General features: G+C 39.7%; 1 protein-coding gene and 1 long non-coding RNA gene across 5 annotated transcripts in view; one reads left to right on the top strand and one right to left on the bottom strand.

Moving 5' to 3' along the window:
- FLVCR1 (FLVCR choline and heme transporter 1) overlaps positions 1 to 20,099 on the top strand; it is a 29,149-nt gene extending 9,050 nt beyond the window's left edge. For 2 of the 4 annotated variants that reach the window (XM_019976695.2, XM_019976696.2), the window contains 8 exons: positions 3,585 to 3,725; positions 9,030 to 9,097; positions 9,768 to 9,871; positions 11,721 to 11,831; positions 12,351 to 12,456; positions 12,682 to 12,793; positions 17,123 to 17,190; positions 17,365 to 20,099. In XM_019976695.2, the coding sequence (XP_019832254.2) occupies positions 3,585 to 3,725; positions 9,030 to 9,097; positions 9,768 to 9,871; positions 11,721 to 11,831; positions 12,351 to 12,456; positions 12,682 to 12,793; positions 17,123 to 17,190; positions 17,365 to 17,439 (785 nt within the window). In that variant the 3' untranslated portion in view covers positions 17,440 to 20,099. Of the gene's footprint in view, positions 1 to 3,584; positions 3,726 to 9,029; positions 9,398 to 9,767; positions 9,872 to 11,720; positions 11,832 to 12,350; positions 12,457 to 12,681; positions 12,794 to 15,383; positions 15,749 to 17,122; positions 17,191 to 17,364 lie in introns of those variants that run through there. The other 2 variants (XM_070768605.1, XR_002182503.2) reach the window with 2 other exon arrangements.
- On the bottom strand, positions 11,744 to 15,851 carry LOC139176442 (uncharacterized). Its single transcript, XR_011560926.1, has 2 exons — positions 15,716 to 15,851; positions 11,744 to 12,885 (listed from the first exon to the last, which is right to left on the bottom strand). It is a non-coding gene; the product is annotated as an uncharacterized lncRNA (long non-coding RNA).
- Positions 20,100 to 22,292: the final 2,193 nt, after the last annotated feature.

Genomic DNA, 22,292 nt, shown 5'->3' with positions numbered 1-22,292 from the left:
TTACTTATGCAAACATATTTTAATTTTTACTTAGTCCAATTTTTTGTTTCAATTCAGATTCCTGTTGTGTAAGTGATAATGCCATTCTATTTGAAAGTTGTTCTTATGCAGATCGGTAAACTCTATCACTTAAGTATGTCAGTTAAAATCCTTATCATCCTGATTCACTGAAATGAATAGATGACAGAAATCAAAAGTTAACGGCAGTCAAAATATTTACTGTTAAAGTTTTAAAAAATATATAACATATATGCCTAATTTTACTTTTATTCTTATATTCAAGATATTTATATATTGGTTGCTATTATAAACTTCTAATAGAAATATATTTTATGTAGTCTATCAGAATTTCAAGTCCTGAGAAAAGTCTCTGGTTTTATTTTATTTTTAAAAATTATTTATTTATGGCCACGCTGCGCAGCATGCAGTATCTTAGTTCCCTAACCAGGGATCGAACCATTGCCCTCTGCAGTGGACGTGCCAAGTCCTAACCACTGGACTGCCAGGGAGTTCCCTGAAAATTCTGATTTTTAAAAATAAATATTCCTCAAAAGGACAGTGCTCAATAATTACAAAATTATTTTACATATTTTATATCATGTAATCCTCATACCAGCTTGTTGTTATTATCTCCATTTTATGGATGAGAAATCTATCTTAGCTGAGAAGCAGGAATTGATTTCTTCAGAGTCATATTATAAGTTGAGGCAGAGCCAGGATTAAAACCTGTGTTTGTCTTATAATAAGTTAATATGTGTGATGTCTGCTTGAATCACACAGGTACAAATAATGAAATCAAAAGATAATATAATCTTATTTCAAAAAATAGAAGCGGTCCTAAATACAGTAGATTTGTTACTTATTCATCAGGAGAAAAAGTTTGAATGTGTTGCCCGAAAACCCTTTGGCTACTTTCCATGCCTATTGCCAAGGGTGGAGAATAACTGTTTTATTAGTTAATTATTTTATTTGCACAACTTTTTGGTGGGGAGAAAGTAGAAGTCTATTTTTCAAAGGAGAAAGAAAAAGGCATATTTTATCTTTTGAAAGGAGCAGTGCAGCGTACAAAGGGTGACAGATCAATAGTTTTTTGATTCTTCTTTTTCTTCATAGACTGAAGCCTGACTTTACTTTCATGCACTGGAGAAGGCAGTGGCAACCCACTCCAGTGTTCTTGCTGGAGAATCCCAGGGACAGGGGAGCCTGGTGGGCTGCTGTCTTTGGGGTCGCACAGAGTTGGACACGACTGAAGCAACTTAGCAGCAGCAGCAGTAGATAAAGGCTTGATTTTGTCCAGGAGAGCAGGCAACTTCCTGAAACTAAGAGATAACCCTTGTGTTGAGAAAACAAGTCTAATGGAATTATAGACTACCAGAACTTGTTTTCATTTTGCATTTGAGTTCAAATCTGAGCCACTTAGACTTATTCTACCACAGTAAATAAAAAATCTTAGAGACTTAAGACTCACTGAACACCCATGACTACATCATAGGCATAATTTTTACATTCTGAAATGTTATTTTAAACCGTGTGAGTTCTGTTTTACCAATATTAATAAAAAGAGATATCTCCTGTCTTAACTAGGATGCAGTCTTTCAGGAAAGGACAGCAGACGTCTTCAGCAGTGCAGGGAGCAGATGGGGTGAAAAGAGGAGGAGGGATTGCAGCTACTTAAACGCTTTATGTCTACCAGTCCTCCAATGTAAGGGGTACTAAAAAGTAAATATTTATGAGTTATGTCGACTCTTGAATTAGTTGTAAGACCTATAATAATAGAAGTCTTTTAGCTTGATGTTTTCTTTGTATCATAATTAATCCATGGTTTGATGAGCAAAGAACTGTAATGTTTAAATTTTTTAGCAGCGGATAGAATTAGAGAATTAAAATATTGTATACAAATTTAAGAACAGTTTCTTTCTCTTGCAGTAATTTTCAAACTTGGCTGGGTGTTGAGTTTTGTGATACAGAGTCTAAGGTTCTGTTCTAGACATCCTGATTCATTGAGCCTTAGGTAGACTCTCAAAATCTGTATTTTTAAAAAATTTCTACATGATTACAATTGACAGCCAAGTCCATCAGATCTAACCCACTGTCAAACTGCACAGCAGGCCTTCTTTGTTGGAAGAAAGGAATAGTCACTATTTAAAGAGAAAGAGGAAGTTCTAATATTTTGGAAAGTATTACTTCATTCTCAATCCATCAGTGGCATCTAAGATGAAAAAGTTCTAGAGATCTTCTGTATAACAGTATGCCTGTAGTTAACAGTACTTATTATACACTTAAAAGTTTGCTAAGAGGGCAGATTTCAAGTTAAATATTCTTGTATCAGTAAAAAAATACCAGTGGCAAGTAACGTTGGTGGAAATTGAGACATGATTATGTGAAAACTATATAACCATGTTGATGCCTGCCAACATCATTGAGTGCCAACATCAGACCATTTTAGATTCAGTGAAATACAGCATTTCCCTTCTATTTTAATTTAAAATTTTGAGTCAATACCAAAACTAGATTTTAATTTCTGCTGTACCAGTCTTAGCAGATCAGCTCTTCTAGCAAAAAGTCTTGATTCCCAGCTAGCGAAACCCTACAGAAATCTCTCCTTTGCCATCTGTTGCAGGAAGTTGGTAGATCCTCCGTTGCTCAGCAAAAGGGCAGTCTCTAAATGTCTGGCTGAGCAGGTTGTGTGATCTAACTCCATAGAAATGAGCAGTACTAGAACTTAAGATCTCAGAAACCATGTGTCATACTTTTATGTCTCTCAGCTCTACCCCTGGATTTTCCATATGCAGCCAAGGTGGGTCAGCAAGCAGGGCCTAGCTCTGCTCCAATGAATCCTCTTTGACCCTTTCAGTTCTAGAAATGATAAACTTCTTATCAGGTTTCAGGAGAAAAGAGGTACTAACTCAAGCCAGTCCTCTAAAAGTTCAATAAGATATTGGCTTACTCATATCTAACCTTATCTCTCATTACAAATTGAACCAAATTTAGAAATAGAATACTTAACATAATAAAAATTAATCTTTCTTAACTAAAACTGGAATAATCCCTGGGCAAAGTTTAACATAGTATTATTGATGATTTTGTAGTTCACTTATGTGAATTGGCCAAATCTCTGAGTTTTAGTCAGTCTCAGAGGGTTGAGACGGAGAAGGCAATGGCACCCCACTCCAGTACTCTTGCCTGGAAAGTCTCATGGACCAAGGAGCCTGGTGGGCTGCAGTCCATGGGGTCGCTGAGAGTCAGACACGACTGAGCGACTTCACTTTCACTTTTCACTTTCATGCATTGGAGAAGGAAATGGCAACCTACTCCAGTGTTCTTGCCTGGAGAATCCCAGGGACGGGGGAGCCTGGTGGGCTGCCGTCTATGGGGTCGCACAGAGTCGGAAACGACTGAAGTGACTTAGCAGCAGTAGCAGAGGGTTGAAATGATAATACCAAACTATTCTTCACTTAGAAATTAGTGAAAATGAAAAGCCTTACCACAAAAGACTTTTACTACCTCTTTAAACTTAAACTAAATTTAGTCTGCTCACTAAGGAAGACGCATATATTGAATTTCCTTTTCATGTATATTTCCAGCATTCAAAGAAAAACCTCAATATCCACCAAGCCAGGCTCAAGCAGTTCTCCAAGACAGTCCACCCGGAGAGTACTCCTATGTGAAATCAATAAGGAACCTATTTAAAAACATTCCTTTTGTCCTTTTATTGATCAGTTATGGTAAGTGGTTTTCTTTTATTTTTGTTGATGTCTGTGTAAACCTTTGAGCATTGCAGATTCTTTTCCTTTAGTGGTTTGAGTTTTAATTAATGAGATAATGAAATAGGTTTATTGACTCTATAATAATAGCATAGTCATAAACTTAAATTTTGAACTGAAAGCAAAAACTTCAGAATGAGCTTTTTAACATGTTTTTAAAACAACAAAAACAAGTTATAGCTATTAAAGACAGAAGCACTTTCTTGTTTCATGAGTTCTCCCAGGGTATTTTTAGGTCCTTAATGAATTACAGTTCTGACTGCCATAAGGAAAATGTCATCAATAATTCCTGTCTTTGACCTTATGCAAGCTGTCATCTAACTGGAGTATTCTGTCAAAATCTCATCCTTCTAGATCTTTCAGCATAGCAGACAGATACTCCTCCTAACAGTGTAGCTTTGACTGTAGGCACCAACACATTTGTTCTGACTGTTTATTCCTTATTTCTTATATTAACACTGTTTGTTAGCCAGTACCCCCTATTTCCGTCTTACTTGCCTTCGGATGTTACTGTGATTGTCTTTATATTTTCAGGCATGTGGGGGGTGCACTAGAGGACAATTCACACAGTAGCTGAGGAGGAAGCATTGACAAAATATGGTGCCCATTGGTTAAAGACTCTTAGCCATCTGTGAGAAAAATAAACTTTCTGAACCTGACGAAGTTTGTCTACAAAAACCCTGTAGCAAACATCTTTCCAAAGACAGAAGCTCAGAAGCATTATTACCCTTGAGAATCAATAAGAAGTATCCCTTAGAACAAGGGTGCTTATTGTCACCACTTCTGCTCAGCATCCAACTGAAAGTCCTGGCTGGTCCAGTTACACAGGACCAATTAAAAGCACGTGAATTGGAAAGCAAAAAGGTGCTTTATTCACAGATACATGGCTGTGTACATCAGAGGTCAGCAAACTGTCTTACGAGCCAAATCTGGCCATTGCCTATTTTTATAAATAACATTTTATTTACTTACGTTTTTTCTACTATGGCTGCTTTTGAACTACGAGAGCAGCACCAAGTAGCCGCATCAGAGACTATACAGCCTGCAAAGCTAAAAGTATTTACTGTCTGTCCTGTTACAGAAAGTGTTTGCTAATCCCATGGTCTACAAACGAATGCAAGAGAACCTACATTCTCTGTTAGAATTAACGATATTAAATACCTAACAATGTGAAAGTATCAACTGCATTCCTATAAAAAGATAACTTTTTATAATAGCGGCCAGAGGTATAAGATGCCCGGGAATAAATCTACTAAAAAGAACTGTATGGAAATCAACTATGCTAGTGCTTGTGCTCTGGAGAAGGCGATGGCACCCCACTCCAGTACTCTTGCCTGGAAAATCCCATGGACGGAGGGGCCTGGTGGGCTGCAGTCCATGGGGTCACTAGGAGTTGGACATGACTGAGCGACTTCACTTTCACTTTTCACTTTCATGCATTGGAGAAGGAAATGGCAACCCACTCCAGTGTTCTTGCCTGGAGAATCCCAGGGAGGGGGAGCCTGGTGGGCTGCCGTCTCTGGGGTCACACAGAGTCGGACACGACTGAAGCGACTTAGCAGCAGCAGCAGCAGTGCTCGTGCTCAGTCGCTCGGTCGTGTCCAACTCTTTTCGACCCCATGGACTGTAGTCCGCCAGACTCCTCCGTCCATAGGATTCTCCAGGCAAGAATACTGGAGTGGGTTGCCATGCCCTCCTCCAGAGGATCTTCCCAACCCAGGGATCGAACCTGAGTTTCCTGTGTCTACTGAATTGGCAGGTGGGTTCTTTACCAGTGAGCCACCTGGGAAGCCCCCAAATCAGCTATACTTAAAAGACGAACTTTATAAATTGTAAAACACTGAAAGATGTAAGAGAAGGACTAAATTAAGTGGAGGGATAGACCATGTTTATGGAGGACTCAACATTGTAATAATGCCAGTTAACCTTACAGGACCACTGTGTTAACAAATGCCAGTTGTAGATTTGGGTTGATGGAAAGGTCAGACACATACAGAGGCTCTGGAAACTGAACAGAGTTTACTTGTTGAAGGAGTTAGCAAGAATGAGTTGGGAAACACTGTAGAGAGTTCAGATATTCCCTAGAACGGTTGGAGAAGCTTGTTGACTTGATGTTCATTGCCAAAGGGGTCATAATGTCTAAATGAGTAAGGGTCATATCCCACGTTTTAGAAGTGTACTTGTCTGCTCCATCCATGCCTAGTATTATGTAGAAAAGATTGGGGCAGACTTGCACATAGGATAGTCTGGCTAGGTACCACACTCCTAGGACAGGTTTTCAGTGGCCAAAACTCAAGAAACCAAGAAGACTGAGAAACTTTTTTTTTTTTGGCGTTGGGCTCTTTGGAGAAACTTAGCATCACTTATATCCCAACTGTAGCCACTTGCTATCTGAAACTCAGACAAGTGTCTCACTCCAGATTCAGGTAGCAATACTTGTTGCTATTGTAGTTCTTTATCCAGACTCTGGCTGTCCTCACTGAGTCTGGAGGAGTGAGGCCACCATAGGGTACTGTGCAGCAGAGTTCACTCAAGCCTCCGCACAGGCTCTTGTTTTCCTTGGCCTCCTCAGCCTAACCTGACTCTGTGCATTCCTGAACTCAATGGGAAGTGCGTAACAAAGGCTCGCCACCCAGGGGTTTTTGATAAGATCTCTGGACAAAGGCCTCATCTAGCAATCTCCAACTTAAAACTGGGTTTGAAATGGAACTTGGCTAATTGTAAGATTCCGGTGAAAGAAGTAAGGGCCAAGAGCAACAAAGATAGTTTTGATAAAGAATAAGGTGAGGAACTAATTCTCAGATATCAAGGTTTCTAGAGCTGTGGTAATGAGATGCCATGTATTAGTAAGGGATAGACGGTTAGTTAGACAGTCTCAAAGAGCTGGACACGACTGAGCGACTGAACTGAACTGAGACAGATCACTGGAACACAATAGAACCCAGGGGCCTACCCCTGTGTATCAGTTGGCATAGGCTAGGTTAGCAATGAAACCCCACCCAAAACAAAAAATCTTAATGGCCTACCACATCACATGGCACAGCCTGCCGATGCCGCATGTCCACTGTGAACAGACAGCGAATTACTCGGAGATCCAGGCTGATCTCAAAACGTGCTCCCACGATTACTAAGAAAAGGAGAACTAGTACTTTTGTTCACTTTTACAGTCATATGGCCGTGCCACTAAGAGCCTGCAAGAGGAAAAGCTAGAATATTTGCAAACAACAGAAGATCCCCTGGAGAAGGAAACTCAGTCCACTCCAGTATTCTTGCCTGGGAAATCCCACGGACAGAGGAGCCTGGCAGGCTATAGTCTATGGGCTATAGGCTATAGTCGTGGGGTCACAAAAGAGTCAGACACAACTTAGCGGCTGAACAACAGCAACGTGATGACTAGAGCATTATGCATATATGAAAACTTGACATTTGTAGACGAGAAACTACGTAGTAAATTGTCTTGGGACAATCGATTATCCATAGAGGAGAAATAATGTGAAGTTAGAACATGAATTGTGGATTAAAGACCAAAGGGTAAAAACCAGAACTTTAATGTTTTTTTTGTTTTTATTTTTTGGCTGTGAGGGCTGGCAGGTGGGATCTAAGTTTCCTAAACCAGTTTCCAAACCCACTCCTGCAGTCAAAATGTAGAGTCTTAAACACAGGGAAGTCGCCAGAACTTTAATGTTTTAGAAGCAAATATAGGAAACCATCTTTAGTATTCTTAAAAGAATTTTCTGATGCAAAAAAAAAAAAGCCCTAAATTTAAAAATTGATAAATATGATTAAATTATTTTGTAGAAAGACATGACATAAACCATGAGAAAATGTCTGCAATGCAATGCATATAACCAACAAAGGCTTTGCACCTACAATATAAGATTGACTCCTGCTAATCACTAAGAAAAGAGCAAACCATCCAGGAAAATCAGAGACATTTATATGTTTGTGTGTATATGTTGCTCATATATGATGCTCTGCCTTATTAGGAATCGAGGAAATGCAGATCAAAACCAGAGTGAGATACAATATCACACACATTTAAATTGGCAAAAAAAAAATTTTTTTTTAAAAATCTGACGAAGACAAATTTATCAAGAACTTAGAGTAAAGGAACTCTGTTGGTAGTATAAACTGGTACAACCATTTTGAAGAGCAGTTGGGCTATATCCAGAAAGTAGAAGTTTTACTTCTAGATTTTTGCTTAGAGAAACCCTTATATACATAAGAACAAAAGCAATATTTATTGCAATATTGTTTTAAATAGTGAAAAACTGGAAAAAGCCTTAAAGTATCTATTGACTTAGGACAAGAGATAGTTAAATTGAAGTTTATTTGCATAGTGGAGTATTATACACCAGAGAAAACTGATGAGGTAGAACTAAAAGTATCAACATGGATAAACCTCAAAACCATGATACTGAGTGATATGAGCAAATTGCAGATGGATACAATGCCATATTATTCATATAAAATTTAAATACAGGCAGAATAATTCTGTTGTTTATTGATATACATATGTTGTAATATCTGCAGTGATAAATATGATGGTCAGGGTAGGGATTACCTCTGAGGAAGAATAGGATTAAGGAAGATCTGCAAAAATGAATCTGAAGCAAAGATAGCAAAATGTTAACGTTTGTAAGACTGATGAGTAAGGGTATTTGTTATAGTCTCTGTACTATTTTGTATGCTTGAACTATTTAATAATAGAAAAATAATAAGCTTAAATTTCAGCTAGGTTAAGAGACTTAGACTTAACGTGATACAACACATATGAAGAAACTCCGTTATCCAAACCTATATATGCTTCCTGATAACCATCTGTTTTTAACTTTCCCTTCTAAAGTAGTCTTTAGTTGATGTTGTCTTCCTCATTTCCTCGTACGTCTTTGACGCAGGGGCGAGATGGCTGCAACAGGGGTTCTGGCCTAACGCTTTAGCATTCGTTAACTTGCCCAGGTGCTCAGGAAACAATCAGTTGCTTGATTGCTGTTACACAGTGTTATGCATGGGATTTCTGGCCCGTATGTCTGAATCTAAATAATAGTAAATGATGTAATGACAGAATTCTGCAATCGTACTCTCTCCTAAGCTTAGGTGTTAACGCTGCTCAGTCTGCATCTTGAAAGGGAATAGCGAGAGGTCTCAATTTTTTCTGTCAACTGTCTAAGAAGACATTGTATTTTCACAGTCATCCCAGAGTGCTCCATATCACTTTATAAACTAGTACATGGCACATTGATAGTTTTCTCTTTATTATTGTAGGTATCATGACTGGAGCATTTTATTCAGTCTCAACATTATTAAATCAAATGATACTGACACATTATGAGGTAAGCTTCTGTCAATATTGTGTTGCATGCCTGGCCAAGAACTTTTCTTCAGCAACATAATTCCTGTGAGCATGATCATGAGACCTAAAGATGTATGACCTTGTTGCTATAAAAGATTTATACTTGTTTCAGTTGAGATTACGTTTAATTCAATTTATAAAACAACACAGAAACCAGAAGTCATTACTGTTTTGACAATACCTCTGTCTTTTTCTTTATTCTTTTTTAAAGGGATAGTGTGACTGGTTATATGAGACAAGACCAAAAAAATGTAAAAGAAACCAACACAAATATAAAGAAGTAAATATCAAGCCCTGATCTCTCTTTCCTTTTGAAAAGAGAAAGCACTTCTATGTAAAAGCTATCAGATTAACTTTCTTTTCAGACACCTATGAATTACTTAAGAATTCTAACAAAAATCATTGTCCTTCTAACCATGGAGGATCAAGAAAAATTTCCTTTTTGATTTCTCCCATATGTCAGGTTTTGCTTTGTTTTTTTGCTTTAATATAGAATGTCCATTCACCCTAATACATGTACTGAATTCTTCATGTTATATTGTATGCTTAATTGTATCTGCTTATTTCCCTTGACATGAGAAGGCATGGGAATGTGAAGGATCTTTTTGAATTTGAGGTGTCTGATGAACTTCTTTTGAAAAAATTTTAAGGGAGAAGAAGTGAATGCTGGAAGGATTGGGCTAACACTAGTAGTAGCTGGAATGGTGGGATCTATTCTTTGTGGCTTATGGCTGGATTATACCAAAACATACAAGTAAGTGAAGCAGGCAGATGTGTGGTGTACAACCCAAGGTATTTTGGTTTTAAAGGAACCTTTACTTTTCATTCTAAGAAACTTAAAAAGTGTTATTATTACTAAAAGACTTACATTCTAGACACTCTTAGGTTCCCTTCACTTCTGAATGTTTCAGTGGTCTCTGTATTATCTTATTGGTCATATTTATTTCAACTTTGAGAACTTGGATACCTTATGAACTCTCCTCTCCTCTAATAATACTCAATGTATACCACTCCAGAAGAGATCAGTTCTATTTTAAAAGGAGCCCTTTCTGAGAAACATTTGACTTTTGATAGAGACTTTTATATTGCTGTTTTTTCATGTTTCAGTGGTCTCTGTATTATCTTATTGGTCATATTTATTTCAACTTTGAGAACTTGGATACCTTATGAACTCGCCTCTCCTCTAATAATACTCAATGTATACCACTCCAGAAGAGATCAGTTCTATTTTAAAAGGAGCCCTTTCTGAGAAACATTTGACTTTTGATAGAGACTTTTATATTGCTGTTTTTTCATGTTGTGAACTTAAAAACAAATAAAAAGTTTTTTCCTATCAAAAAATTATTGGTGAGCATAAGGCATTTTAATAAAAAGTTTTTGGCTAAAATGCCCTAAAAGTGTAATAACGCTTGACTGTAATACTGTAATAGATAATATGAAGATTTTATATTAATTGTGTATCTATATGGAACCAGAAAAATGCTAATACAAAAGAAAAAGTGAGTAATACCAACTGGGAGACTGAGAAAGGGGCTTTCCAAGGCAGCATCTTTTGCACTGGGCCTTAAAAGAACAGCTACATCTAAAAAAAAAAAGTAGAAGAATAGCTGCATTTCTTAACAGACAGAAATTTCTCATGTGTTTGGGAGAAATGAATGAATGGAACTGTGAATGAATGAAGTAATGGAACTGTGTCCTCTACACCTCTCAAGGCCTAAGATACATTTGATAGATCTAATCTGTTTGATATTTGGTATCATTATCTAAGCTCTTTCAAAATACCTCTGATCTTAAAATGCTCCAAATAATTCTCACATGATTTAAAATAGCACTTACTGGGGCTTCATTGTAATGTAATGGTAGCTTAGCATGAAACCCATTAAATTTGTAGATGAAGAGAGTATGTATAAAGGATTTATATTTATCAATAGTCTTTGGTCCGTTTTATAATTAGGAAACGGCTTGGCGTACAGATGTTCTTTGTTGCCCTGGCTTTCTTCTCAGGGTAACTGCCGTTCACGCACCAAGCTCTGGTCATGTGCATCACTCTTAGCTAAGAATCGTGGGAAGCAATATTTGATCCCTATCCTTAGAACCTTTGTAGTCTAATTGGGAAAAATTAAGGTGTTCATGCATGTAAAGTTAAATAATCATATAACAGACTAAAACAGATGTCAAGTGTCAATCATGTACATAGAAAATGATTAGGGAGTTTGAAGAAAAGGAGAATCTCGTCAGCTGCAGTGGTTAGGAAAAGTATTACGGAAGAGGCAGACTTTGATCTGAATCTTGAAATACAGATAGGGCAGCATCCATATCCCGTTTGGTGCCATAAAAATGGTTTTTACCCTTATGGGTATTCCTTTGTCTGAGCATTGGATATAAGGTGACTTCTGTTGTTGGCTGCAAACTGAAACTTTTGAAACTTCAGTTTAGTCTTTCAAGTCCATGCCTGGTGGAACCATTTTCCATAGATAAGAAAGGGTAAGTCTTGAAATCTGAAGAATTTATTACCATATGGACAGAGCAGAATTAGCCACATGATTTTTATGTGCCTAAGAAAATCAGACAGAACACTAACAATTCTGTTGTTTTTGTTTTAGACACACTACTCTGACTGTTTACATTCTGTCTTTTGTTGGAATGGTTATCTTTACTTTCACACTGAACCTTGGACACATTATCATCGTCTTTGTCACTGGAGGGTTGCTTGGGTAAGCATCGCACGTGTTAAAGGGAATGAGAGTGTGCTGTTAGAATTCTGAAGCATTACTGCTGTGGCTTTTCATTTTTTACAGTTCATCCAAAAGTCCTTTAATATTTTAAACTTTAAAAAAGATCCCTCTTGTGCACATAAATGTATAATTCTTTAGAACTATAAAAAATAATTCAAAATTTTTTGCTATGCTGTAGGTGAAAAACGGATGAGCCTTACTTAACCTGAAGTCTCTTTACTTGGCTAGAAAGACAACTGACTTAGAAAACTAGGAGTATATTTTTCTCTGGAAGAAAATTAGAAATTGTTTTGCTTCCTAGTTCACGGTTTTGCTTCGCAGTTCTCCTGTCCTTGGATTAATTGGTGAATCATAATAGTGCCTTCCTTGCACACACCAACGTCAAAACTTTCACTTATCTGATAATTATAACAAGTCTGAGAAGTAAAGCAGTTGGATCAACAGGTGATATTGTCCTTCCAATGATTTCTTCTGTGATTTTGAATTTATTTTCTGTAGTTTCTTCATGACTGGTTACCTCCCCTTGGGTTTCGAATTTGCTGTTGAAATCACTTACCCTGAGTCTGAAGGGACTTCGTCCGGTCTTCTTAATGCTGCCGCACAGGTGAACCTCTGATTTCTCTTAAATCTGAGACTGTTAGTTTATCAAATATTCTAATGAATAATGAATTTGACTGTAGCTTTTGTTTTTAAAAATTCCACCTTTCAATGCATGTTTCTAGAAGCCAAATCATATGAATAAAATAGTTAAGAAAAGTTCTGGGGGAAATACTGTATTTGTTTTTAAAAGCAATCTTAATAATAAAATATTTCTCTTACTTGATTTTAGATATTTGGAATCTTATTCACACTGGCCCAAGGAAAGCTTACATCAGCGTATGGTCCTAGAACGGGGAACGTTTTCCTCTGTGTCTGGATATTTGGCGGCATCATTTTAACAGGTAGGTTCGGCGCACGCCTGCCGGAAGTACTTGTGTCACATCGTCTTCGTATGTTTAATTTCATTTCTGTTGCTTCTCAAGGCTTGGCAGAACTCAAGAAAAAAAAAAAGAAATAAGAGGCAGGATATTGTTTGCCTTCAGGAATATGAATCTGTGGATTCATTTTTGAGGTTTCAAATTCAGTACAGTTACCACGCCTGGAAAACAAACCATTGTAGCAGGTGTTAGCAAAGACTTGGAATGGACAGAACTGGCCTCAGGTTCAGCTTCTGCTGCTCGTTAGCTGTGTGATTGTAGACAAGCTACTCCACCTCTCTCATTCTCCTTTTCTTAATTATATTAACAGGATATTAAAAGCTTGCTTTTAGGGCTTGCTATGAGGACTAACTGAGATGGTTGATGAGAAGCTGCTGGCAGGGTCTGGCACCTAGGGCCTGTCTGATCATGCAGGCTGCCGTTGCAGCCCAGGCTCCCCGGGCTCAGCCCCACCTCCCCACATGTGCTCCCCCTGGGTTCCACGCCTGGTTGGGGAACTAAGATTTGACAAGCCAAGGGGCATGGCCCAAAGAAACAGAAGTGAGATGTGTATCAGTGCTTCCAGGCCCATGTTGGCCTCTAATGTTATTTGACTTTGTTAGTTTCTTTCTGCATTCCTTGTCTACATGAGAGACAGAGGCGATGGAGACGCAGAGAGGGATTGTTTTTTTTTTTTTTTGATCTCCTATAACTTAATTCAAGGATAGAATCTAACAGAAAGATGTGAATCAAGGCTTCTTTTTATATTTGTTGAACACCTGGTCATCCTTTTTGAAACCCCCAGTATGAGCTCTTAGCAGTGATAAGCACATACTTTGGAAATATGCAGCCACTTAAGGTCACTGACATTTATTCATTACACTCTAGGGACTGCGTGCACTGTTTCCTCAAAGGAGAAATCCTACCAAGGAAGCGTTTTCCCCTATTCTCTTCAGTTAGTAAAACGAAACACATAAAACTGAATGTTTTGTGACTGAACGTATGTAATGTGGTAGATAAACTGCCTTAACTACTGAGATGTCATAAGTAATTCCATATTGATTCTCAATTTCCAGGAGAGGAACACATAGGTATCAAATAGAGTGTTACTGTTGCACCAAAAAAGGCAACAGTTTTGTGTTCTCTATTCACTTTATCTTATAGTAAGATTCATAAATGTTAATTCAAACAGGTCAGGTACAGAAAATTAAGAAGTATAAAAAAAGATCTTTAAAATCAGTTTTACATTGACAGTTTTGTCATTTAAAAATGCTAATTAATGTCTCTCATGTGTTGAGTGTTTTACTAGAGAGTGTATGATGGATTTGTATCCAGTAGTCATTTGTACAGACAGAGGAAAGAGGGCTGAGAGATTGCTGAGGTGTGCTGAAGGTGATACCTTTTCTTTTTTATATTTTTTTCTGAGACTTGTTGGCAGGTCTTATTTTGACAGAGGAATTACCATTTAAATGCAGTGCATTCTGCTTTTCTAGTGTTAATTTTTCTCTGTGAAGCAGTATGCTTCACATATATATCCGCTCCTTAGCGGAGAAATGGTGATACAGGGACAGAATTCAGAGATATTTTAGAATCAAACCAGTAAGCCTCAACGGTTTGAAAGGATATGAAAAATGGGGGTTGGGAAGGGGGAAGCGGGCGACTTGCTTGGGCAATTGAATGGATGGTGGCTTTCCTGGTAGCTCAGACTGTTAAGAATCTGTCTGCCAAGGCTGGAGACCTAGGTTCGATTCTTGGGTGGGAAAGATCCCCTGGAGAAGGGAATGGCAACCTGCTCCAGTATTCTTGCCTGGAGAATCCCATGAACAGAGAAGCCTGGTATAGGCTATAGTCCATGGGGTCACAAAGAATCAGACATGACAGAGTGACTAACACTTTCACTTTCTCTGGTCCTACTTATTGAAACTGAAAATACAAAAAGGACAGGTATGGTGGGAAGATGGCAAGTTCTGTTCTGGACAGGTCGAGTATAAAATCCCGTGGGACATTCAGGTCCAAGGATAAATATATGATTAGACATATTGGTCTGAAATGTAAAAAAGATCAGGTCTGGAGGTACAGCACCCCACTCCAGTACTCTTGCCTGGAAAATCCCATGGGCAGAGGAGCCTGGTGGGCTGCCGTCTGTGAGGTCGCACAGAGTCGGACACGACTGAAGCGACTTAGCAGAAGCAGCAGCAGCACTGTTAATGTGGTAGTTAAAGCCACAGACTACACAAAGAGTGTAAAATAAGAAAAGGGGCAAATTGGTGGGTAGTTAAATAATCTAATTGGTCATAAAGCAAAGTCAAAATGAAAGGTAAAAGTAAAATCAGTCTTAAAAGTTAGACTACTTCTTCTTTAGAACTTTTTCTGTTACGGATAGCAACATTTTAGAAATTCAGACATTTACACAAAGATACTTGGATATATGTAATATGGCCTTTCTGACTGCATTTAAATGATTTTAAAGAAACTGCTGATGTAACAAGCTCCCAATTACAAGCAGCTTGATATTAGAACATCCTCTTGGGCTTCCCTGGTGGTCCAGTGGGTAAGAATCCGCCTGTCAATGCAGGAGACATGGATTCCACCCCTGATTTGGAAACACCTTACATGCCGCAGAGCAACTAAGCCCACGGACAACTACTGAGCCTGTGCTCTAGAGCCCATGAGGTGCGACTACGGAGCTGCGCGCCGCAACTACCGAAGCCCGCGTGCCCCAGAGCCCATGCTCTGCATCAAGAGAAGCCAGCTCAACGAGAAGCTCGCACGCCACAACAGAGACTTGCCCCCGCTTGGCTACAACTAGAGAAAGCCTGTGCACAGCAATGAAGATTTGGAGCAGCCAAAACTAAATAAATAAATCATTGTCTAAACTGCACCATTTCTCACATATTCAGGCCTTACCATCTCCAGCAGGATGAAAGCCTCTTGACCGGCTTTGCTGCCTCTAGCCTTGTTGCCGATCACACCCCCCCACACAGCTGCCAAACGGAGCTCCTCCCCAGTCACTCACGGCGTCGTCCTGCCACTGCCAACCCAGCCTCCTCTCTTGCTGTCTCCCGTCTCCCTCTTGTGCTTGATGCTCCGCTGATCAGACGACCACGGGTGCTGAGAATAGACCCCACTCTTCCTGTCCTGACCTCTTGGCGGGTACCGGCCTCCGCCTGCCTGAATGCCTTCTGCTCGGCGTGTACCGGCTTCCGCCTGCCTGGAGTGCCTTCTGCTCGGCGTGTACCGGCTTCCGCCTGCCTGGATGCCTTCTGCTCGGCGTGTACCGGCTTCCGCCTGCCTGGATGCCTTCTGCTCGGCGGGTACCGGCTTCCGCCTGCCTGGATGCCTTCTGCTCGGCGGGTACCGGCTTCCGCCTGCCTGGATGCCTTCTGCTCGGCGGGTACCGGCTTCCGCCTGCCTGGATGCCTTCTGCTCGGCGTGTACCGGCTTCCGCCTGCCTGGATGCCTTCTGCTCGGCGTGTACCGGCTTCCGCCTGCCTGGATGCCTTCTGCTCGGCGTGTACCGGCTTCCGCCTGCCTGATGCCTTCTGCTCGGCGTGTACCGGCTTCCGCCTGCCTGAATGCCTTCTGCTCGGCGTGTACCGGCTTCCGCCTGCCTGGAGTGCCTTCTGCTCTCCTCTTGTCTGCTTGACAAGTTCCCACTCATTTTTTCAAGTTTCAGTTCAAACGTGTCTCCTCTGATAAGCCTTTCCTTATTTCCTTCGGCTGACACAGACATTTTCCCCGCATGCTTCCACCGTATCCTGTCCATGCCTGCATTACTGGAGTTGTTGCACAACGTTAAAATTGTTTGCATGTCAGTGTTTCCCATAGATTGTTGTTGTTTAGTCACTCAGTTGTGTCTGACTCGTTTGCAACCCCGTGGACTGTAGCCCACCAGGCTCTGCTGTCATGGGATTTCCCAGGCAAGAATACTGGAACGGGTGCCATTCCTTTCTCCAGGGGATCTTCCCGACCCAGGGATCAAACCCACGTCTCCTGATTGCAGGCAGATTCTTTACCATCTGAGCCACCATAGAAGCCCTTCCCTAGATTAGAGGGTCCTTTAGGGGAAGAATTGCACTTTTCATCTTTGTGTCTTGGTTCTTAGCATCCTGTATTTGTTCACCAATGAATGACTTGCTAATTAAGTTAATGACTTAGGTAGTGTTCTTTTTTCAGGCTACAAGAATGTTATGGAATATTATGGTACTATAGTGTGCTACATTTGACAATATCAAAAAAGATTTTGCACTGCTTAGAAAAAAGTATATTTATACATACTCTGTGGTAACTTCATTGATCCTTCTCTATTTGCAGCATTAATCAAGTCAGATCTGAAAAGACACAATATAAATAAAGGAATTACAAATGGCGATATTAAAGCTGTAAGTAGTGAATGTTTTTATGATTATACTATTGAGAAATGTGTACATAGAGTAAGTGTAAACCCATCTATGTAATCAGCTTATTTTTTAATTCCTGAGTCAACTGTGGATCTGTCATAATGACATATGCCAGATACGTAATGTAAATTTTTTATCTTCTTTTTCTTTCTACAGGTACCAGTTGATAGCCCCACAGATCAAGAGTCAAAAACTGTCCTGATGTCCAAACAGTCAGAGTCAGCAATTTGACGTGAAAGGAAAAGTAACATCATGTGATAATTGAATAGTAAAGCCTGGTTTATAGGTTATGGAGAATGGACACTTACTTGAAAATTATTATGTGACTCCTAAATGCAGTTACTGTTTTTTTATTTAATTGTTAATTTAAAGTACTTTTGCTGACATTTTAACATAGAAAGTAGAAGCTTAGGAGGCTTTCTAAAATGATAATATGGAGGTCCATGCCCTTCAAATTGCATAAGAGTACATGCAACTTGTTTATTTAAATATGCTATCCAGTGGAACCAAGTGAACAATATATTACTAATTATCTCCCTTTCCATCCCTGATAGCTCAGTTGGTAAAGAATCCACCTGCAACGCAGGAGACCCTGGTTTGATTCCTGATCAGGAAGATCTGCTGGAGAAGGGATAGGCTACCCACTCCAATATCCTTGGGCTTCCCTTGTGGCTCTGGTAAAGAATCTGGTAAAGAATCTGCCTGCCCTGCAGGAGACCTGGGTTTGATCCCTGGGTTGGAATATCCCCTGGAGAAGGGAAAGCCTACCCACTCCAGTACTCTGACCTGGAGAATTCCATGGACTGTCCATGGAGTCGCAAAGAGTCAGACACGACTGAGCGACTTTCACTTCACTTCACTTGGCGTTGTTCATACCAGCTGTCTAAGCCCCTCAGTGTGAAACAGTATACCAATACGATACTTTTAACCCACCAACGGACACTATTGGGATGAGACTTTCAGATGACCTCTATGATTTTTCCCATTTCTTACCATTCTCATTAGAAACTGCTTTGTTACAGGTACTGTCCGTGGCCATAAAAACTCTTCAGTGCGTAGATGGAACTCATACCTTTGGTCTTAGGCTTGTGTTCTCGTTAAGCGAAGAAGCCCAGACACAGACTCGTTGTCCTGAGTTGGTCTCTGTGCTGCCTTCCCGGTCATTGTAAGAAAGTTAACACTATATTTACTATATTTTTTCACTCCAACTTGAAATTGAGTAGTTTTGTATCCATTGCCTTTTTTACTTTTTTTTTTCACCCTTCAGTATATAGCTTTCTGCTCAGAACATTTCACCTTGTGTTTCCTGGGCTTTTTCACGGTGTCTTGTATCACACCTTATACTTTGGCCTTGACGATTCCTGAGATAAGGAAATCTCTAATAACTTCAGGGAGACCGGGTGTTCCCAATTAGGGGGGACCCCTTGAAATGCTGTCTGTTCTGATTCTGCAACATGGTTTCTTCAGACCATTCTCCTCCGAGGAGTCCTGTGCCCATGTCTGTGCTCCCTCAGTGCGCTGGGCACGTGGACTCCTTTCTTCACCACGAATGTGCACAGGCTCCGACCTCCTGGAACAGCGTGCTGTTTTCTGTGCTCAGGGTAAGGAAAACAGGACCAAATGCGTTTCCACAGTGCCTACCACTGCGTTTTGTTTACAGTGAGAATCTCAATGTTGTTCACGTCCTGGCTCTCCAAGCTGATAGGGAACATCTTTAGAGTAATGACATTGAAACAGCCGTGATATTTGTATTATGTCCACATAAACACAAAAAGCCAATCAGGTATTCCCTTGAATACCCTTGAAGTGAATTAGCAATTAGCTATGTGCATTGCTTAATATTAAAATTATAGCAATCTCCATAACCAAACGACAGGAAATTATGTGGAATCTTACCCTGGAGAGCGTGTTACCAGAAGAACTTAGCTGGGAATCAGGAACTTCAGGTCTGTGTCCTGGTGGATCTGTTTCTAGCTTCCCTGTAAATCTCCAGGCAGCATTTTCCTCATCTGTATGTAATGAATGTAAAATCTGATCTCAAAGATCATTTTTTGAATCTTAAATGCACTCATCAGGGGACAGACCAAATCACTGTAGCACAGGAACTTAAATCTAGCTGGAGGAAAATTCCCTGGACAATTGAATAAACAACTGTGGTTGTTACCTTGTAGATACAGGGAATTTAATGTCTGTTTTCAGCCTTTTTGTTCAGTTGGTGATAGCTCAGGCAGATGATGCTGTATCATTAACTTCCCTAGATAATCACATCACAGATTTTATGGCCAAAAATATATTTTAAGGTCCCTCCTTTAAATGATTGTTTTTATTTTTAAACTGTCAATGTTGTTTCAAATAATCATGTCCTTGTCAAGTTCCTGAGGTTTTGAACAAATTACAGATAAAAGTTGGAATATTTTATTCCTGAAAAGTGTATATACATATATGTCATGTGTATTTGTCCTAGTTGATTAGAAAAAGAATGAAATATTACATGGCAGAACACAAAATGAATTGATAAGTTTTTTGTATTTTTAGTTAAATTTGTAATATGTCAGACAAGAATATCATACAATTCTATGTTGTATCTTTGAAAAATGGAGTTGGGTAACTCACTTGTGTACATTTTAATTGAGTGATTTGAGAAAGAAACTGGATGCTTTCAAACGTATTTTGAAATGTTCCAAATATAGCTTTTGCCTTTTGTGAATGTTGGAGAAATATCTTTAAAAATGTGTTTTAAAAATATGTGTAAACTAATAGAGTATTGCCAGAGAATGCCTGTCTGTCTTAAGTCATTTTTTATTTTCTAATTTCTGCTCTTTGTACTATTTAGCTATATGCTTGTTCTTCAGTATTTCAGACTTCAGATAAATTTATTTTTTTAATGTTAATTTTGTATGGCTTTTTTTTTTAATTCGATACTTCAGTACACTTGGGGAATAGAAAAAAGGTTATAAGATTTCAGAATGGCCCAAGAGAGAAGTGGTTTGTGGATTACCAGGTAATAAATCTCACCAGGGGCAGGGGCAGGGTCAGGGTCAGAGCTGAGCCACAGAGGAGCCAGGGCTCAGTCTCCCCACAACTTGCTTTGGTGTCTGCCCCTCACTGGCCAGTCTGGCGGCCCTGCTGTGAGCCATCATGGACACTCCACCTAAGCTCCAGACTGTTCTCTGCCTTTTTTATCCTGCTAGGATGTGCTTGTGTGAGACCTTATAGCCTAGAAATAAAAACAATTTACAAGTTTCTTCACTGAAAATACATGTTCATGCTTCATAACATTAAATGAGATAATACATGAAAAGCATTTAGAATTAAGGTTGATACAGTCAACACTCAAAAAGTTGGGTATTATTTTAATGCATTAATGACTGCTAACTAGCAGCAGTTGCTGCTTACATGTATTTAGATTTGAAGAGAGGCATTCAGGTGACTTACATCAAAAGAATACCAGTGAGGGAAATCTGAGGTCCTGTGGAGGGTCAACAGAGAAGATAATTGGGGAGCAGGGCAGCAGAGCCTGTTCTATTGAAATCAGACCAGGCACAGGGCTGCCCACTCCAAATCCTCCCCAAACTAGTCTTACGTTCTAATAAATAGGTTGCTATCTGTTAAAGAAATTGTAATGAAGACTAGAAGCCAGATAAAAGATTAGTCTACAGCAGAGACTCCCAAAGTTTTTTCTTTATTGTTTGGCTGTGATGGGTCTTAGATGCGGCATGTGGGATCTAGTTCCCAGACCAGGGCTCGAACCTGAGTCCCCTGCGTTGGGAGTGCAGCAGCTTAGCCACTGGACCACCAGGGAAGTCCCTCCCTAAGGTTTTGATCTCAGAATTCTTACGTAAAAATCCTTGAGGATCCCAAAGAACTTCTGTTTTATGAGTTATATGTCAATATGAATCATATTAGAAACAAAACCAAAGCTATTCATTTAAAAATAACTATATCTTGACATAAATTTCATTATTATGAAAATAACCTTTCTAAAACAAAACAAAGGTAGTGAGACAAGTGACTCGTTAATGTTTAAAGAGTACAAAACTCTCTAGTGTTACAGAAGATAGCTGGATTCTTAGATTCTTCATTCAAACTGTAAAGATTCCCTATTTTGACATGTTTGAAGAAAAGCCTCGCACGTATATGGACTTGGAAAGGGAAAAGTATTTCACTAGTCTTTTCAGATGATTGTGGCTATTCCTAGCATTTTACTAGCCTTTTCAGCTAATTGTGGCTATTCCTAGCATTTTACTAGTCTTTTCAGATAATTGTGGATACTCCTTAATACTTTGCCAAAATCTGAATTGGTAGTGTCTTAAAGGTTGCTGCTGCTGCTGCTGCTGCTAAGTCGCTTTAGTCGTGTCCGACTCTGTGCGACCCCATAGATGGCAGCCCACCAGGCTCCCCCGTCCCTGGGATTCTCCAGGCAAGAACACTGGAGTGGGTTGCCATTTCCTTCTCCAATGCAGGAAAGTGAAAAGTGAAGTCGCTTAGTCATGTCCAACTCTTCGTGACCCCATGACTGTAGCCTACCAGGCTCCTCCGTCCATGGGATTTCCCAGGCAAGAGTACTAGAGTGGGGTGCCATTGCCTTCTCTGGTCTTAAAGGTTCAGTTCAGTTCAGTTCAGTCACTCAGTTGTGTCTGACTCTTTGCGACCCCATGAATCGCAGCACGCCAGGCCTCCCTGTCCATCACCAACTCCCGGAGTTCACTCAGACTCACATCCATCGAGTCAGTGATGCCATCCAGCCATCTCGTCCTCTGTCGTCCCCTTCTCCTGCCCCCAATCCCTCCCACCATCAGAGTCTTTTCCAATGAGTCAACTCTTCGCATGAGGTAGCCAAAGTACTGGAGTTTCAGGTTAGTTGCTGTGAAATCTGAAACCAGAGTTCCTACTTTGTTACATTAAAATCTAATGCTCTCTCTTGTTCTATAAAAATATTTCATAATATTATGCATTTGGAAAATAGGATTTCACTGAAGTATGCAGCTTTTCCAAATATTAATATATTTCATCATATGATGCCAGACAAGTCACCTCTGATCTCATTAGAAAGCCTTTCAAGTATTGGGAAGCAGTCAAGCCCA

Source organism: Bos indicus, chromosome 16, assembly GCF_029378745.1.
Source record: "Bos indicus isolate NIAB-ARS_2022 breed Sahiwal x Tharparkar chromosome 16, NIAB-ARS_B.indTharparkar_mat_pri_1.0, whole genome shotgun sequence".
In the NCBI taxonomy this organism is placed as follows: Eukaryota; Metazoa; Chordata; class Mammalia; order Artiodactyla; family Bovidae; genus Bos; species Bos indicus.
The sequence above is the reverse complement of the archived record's forward strand: the minus strand, read 5'-3'. Positions and strand labels throughout refer to the sequence as shown.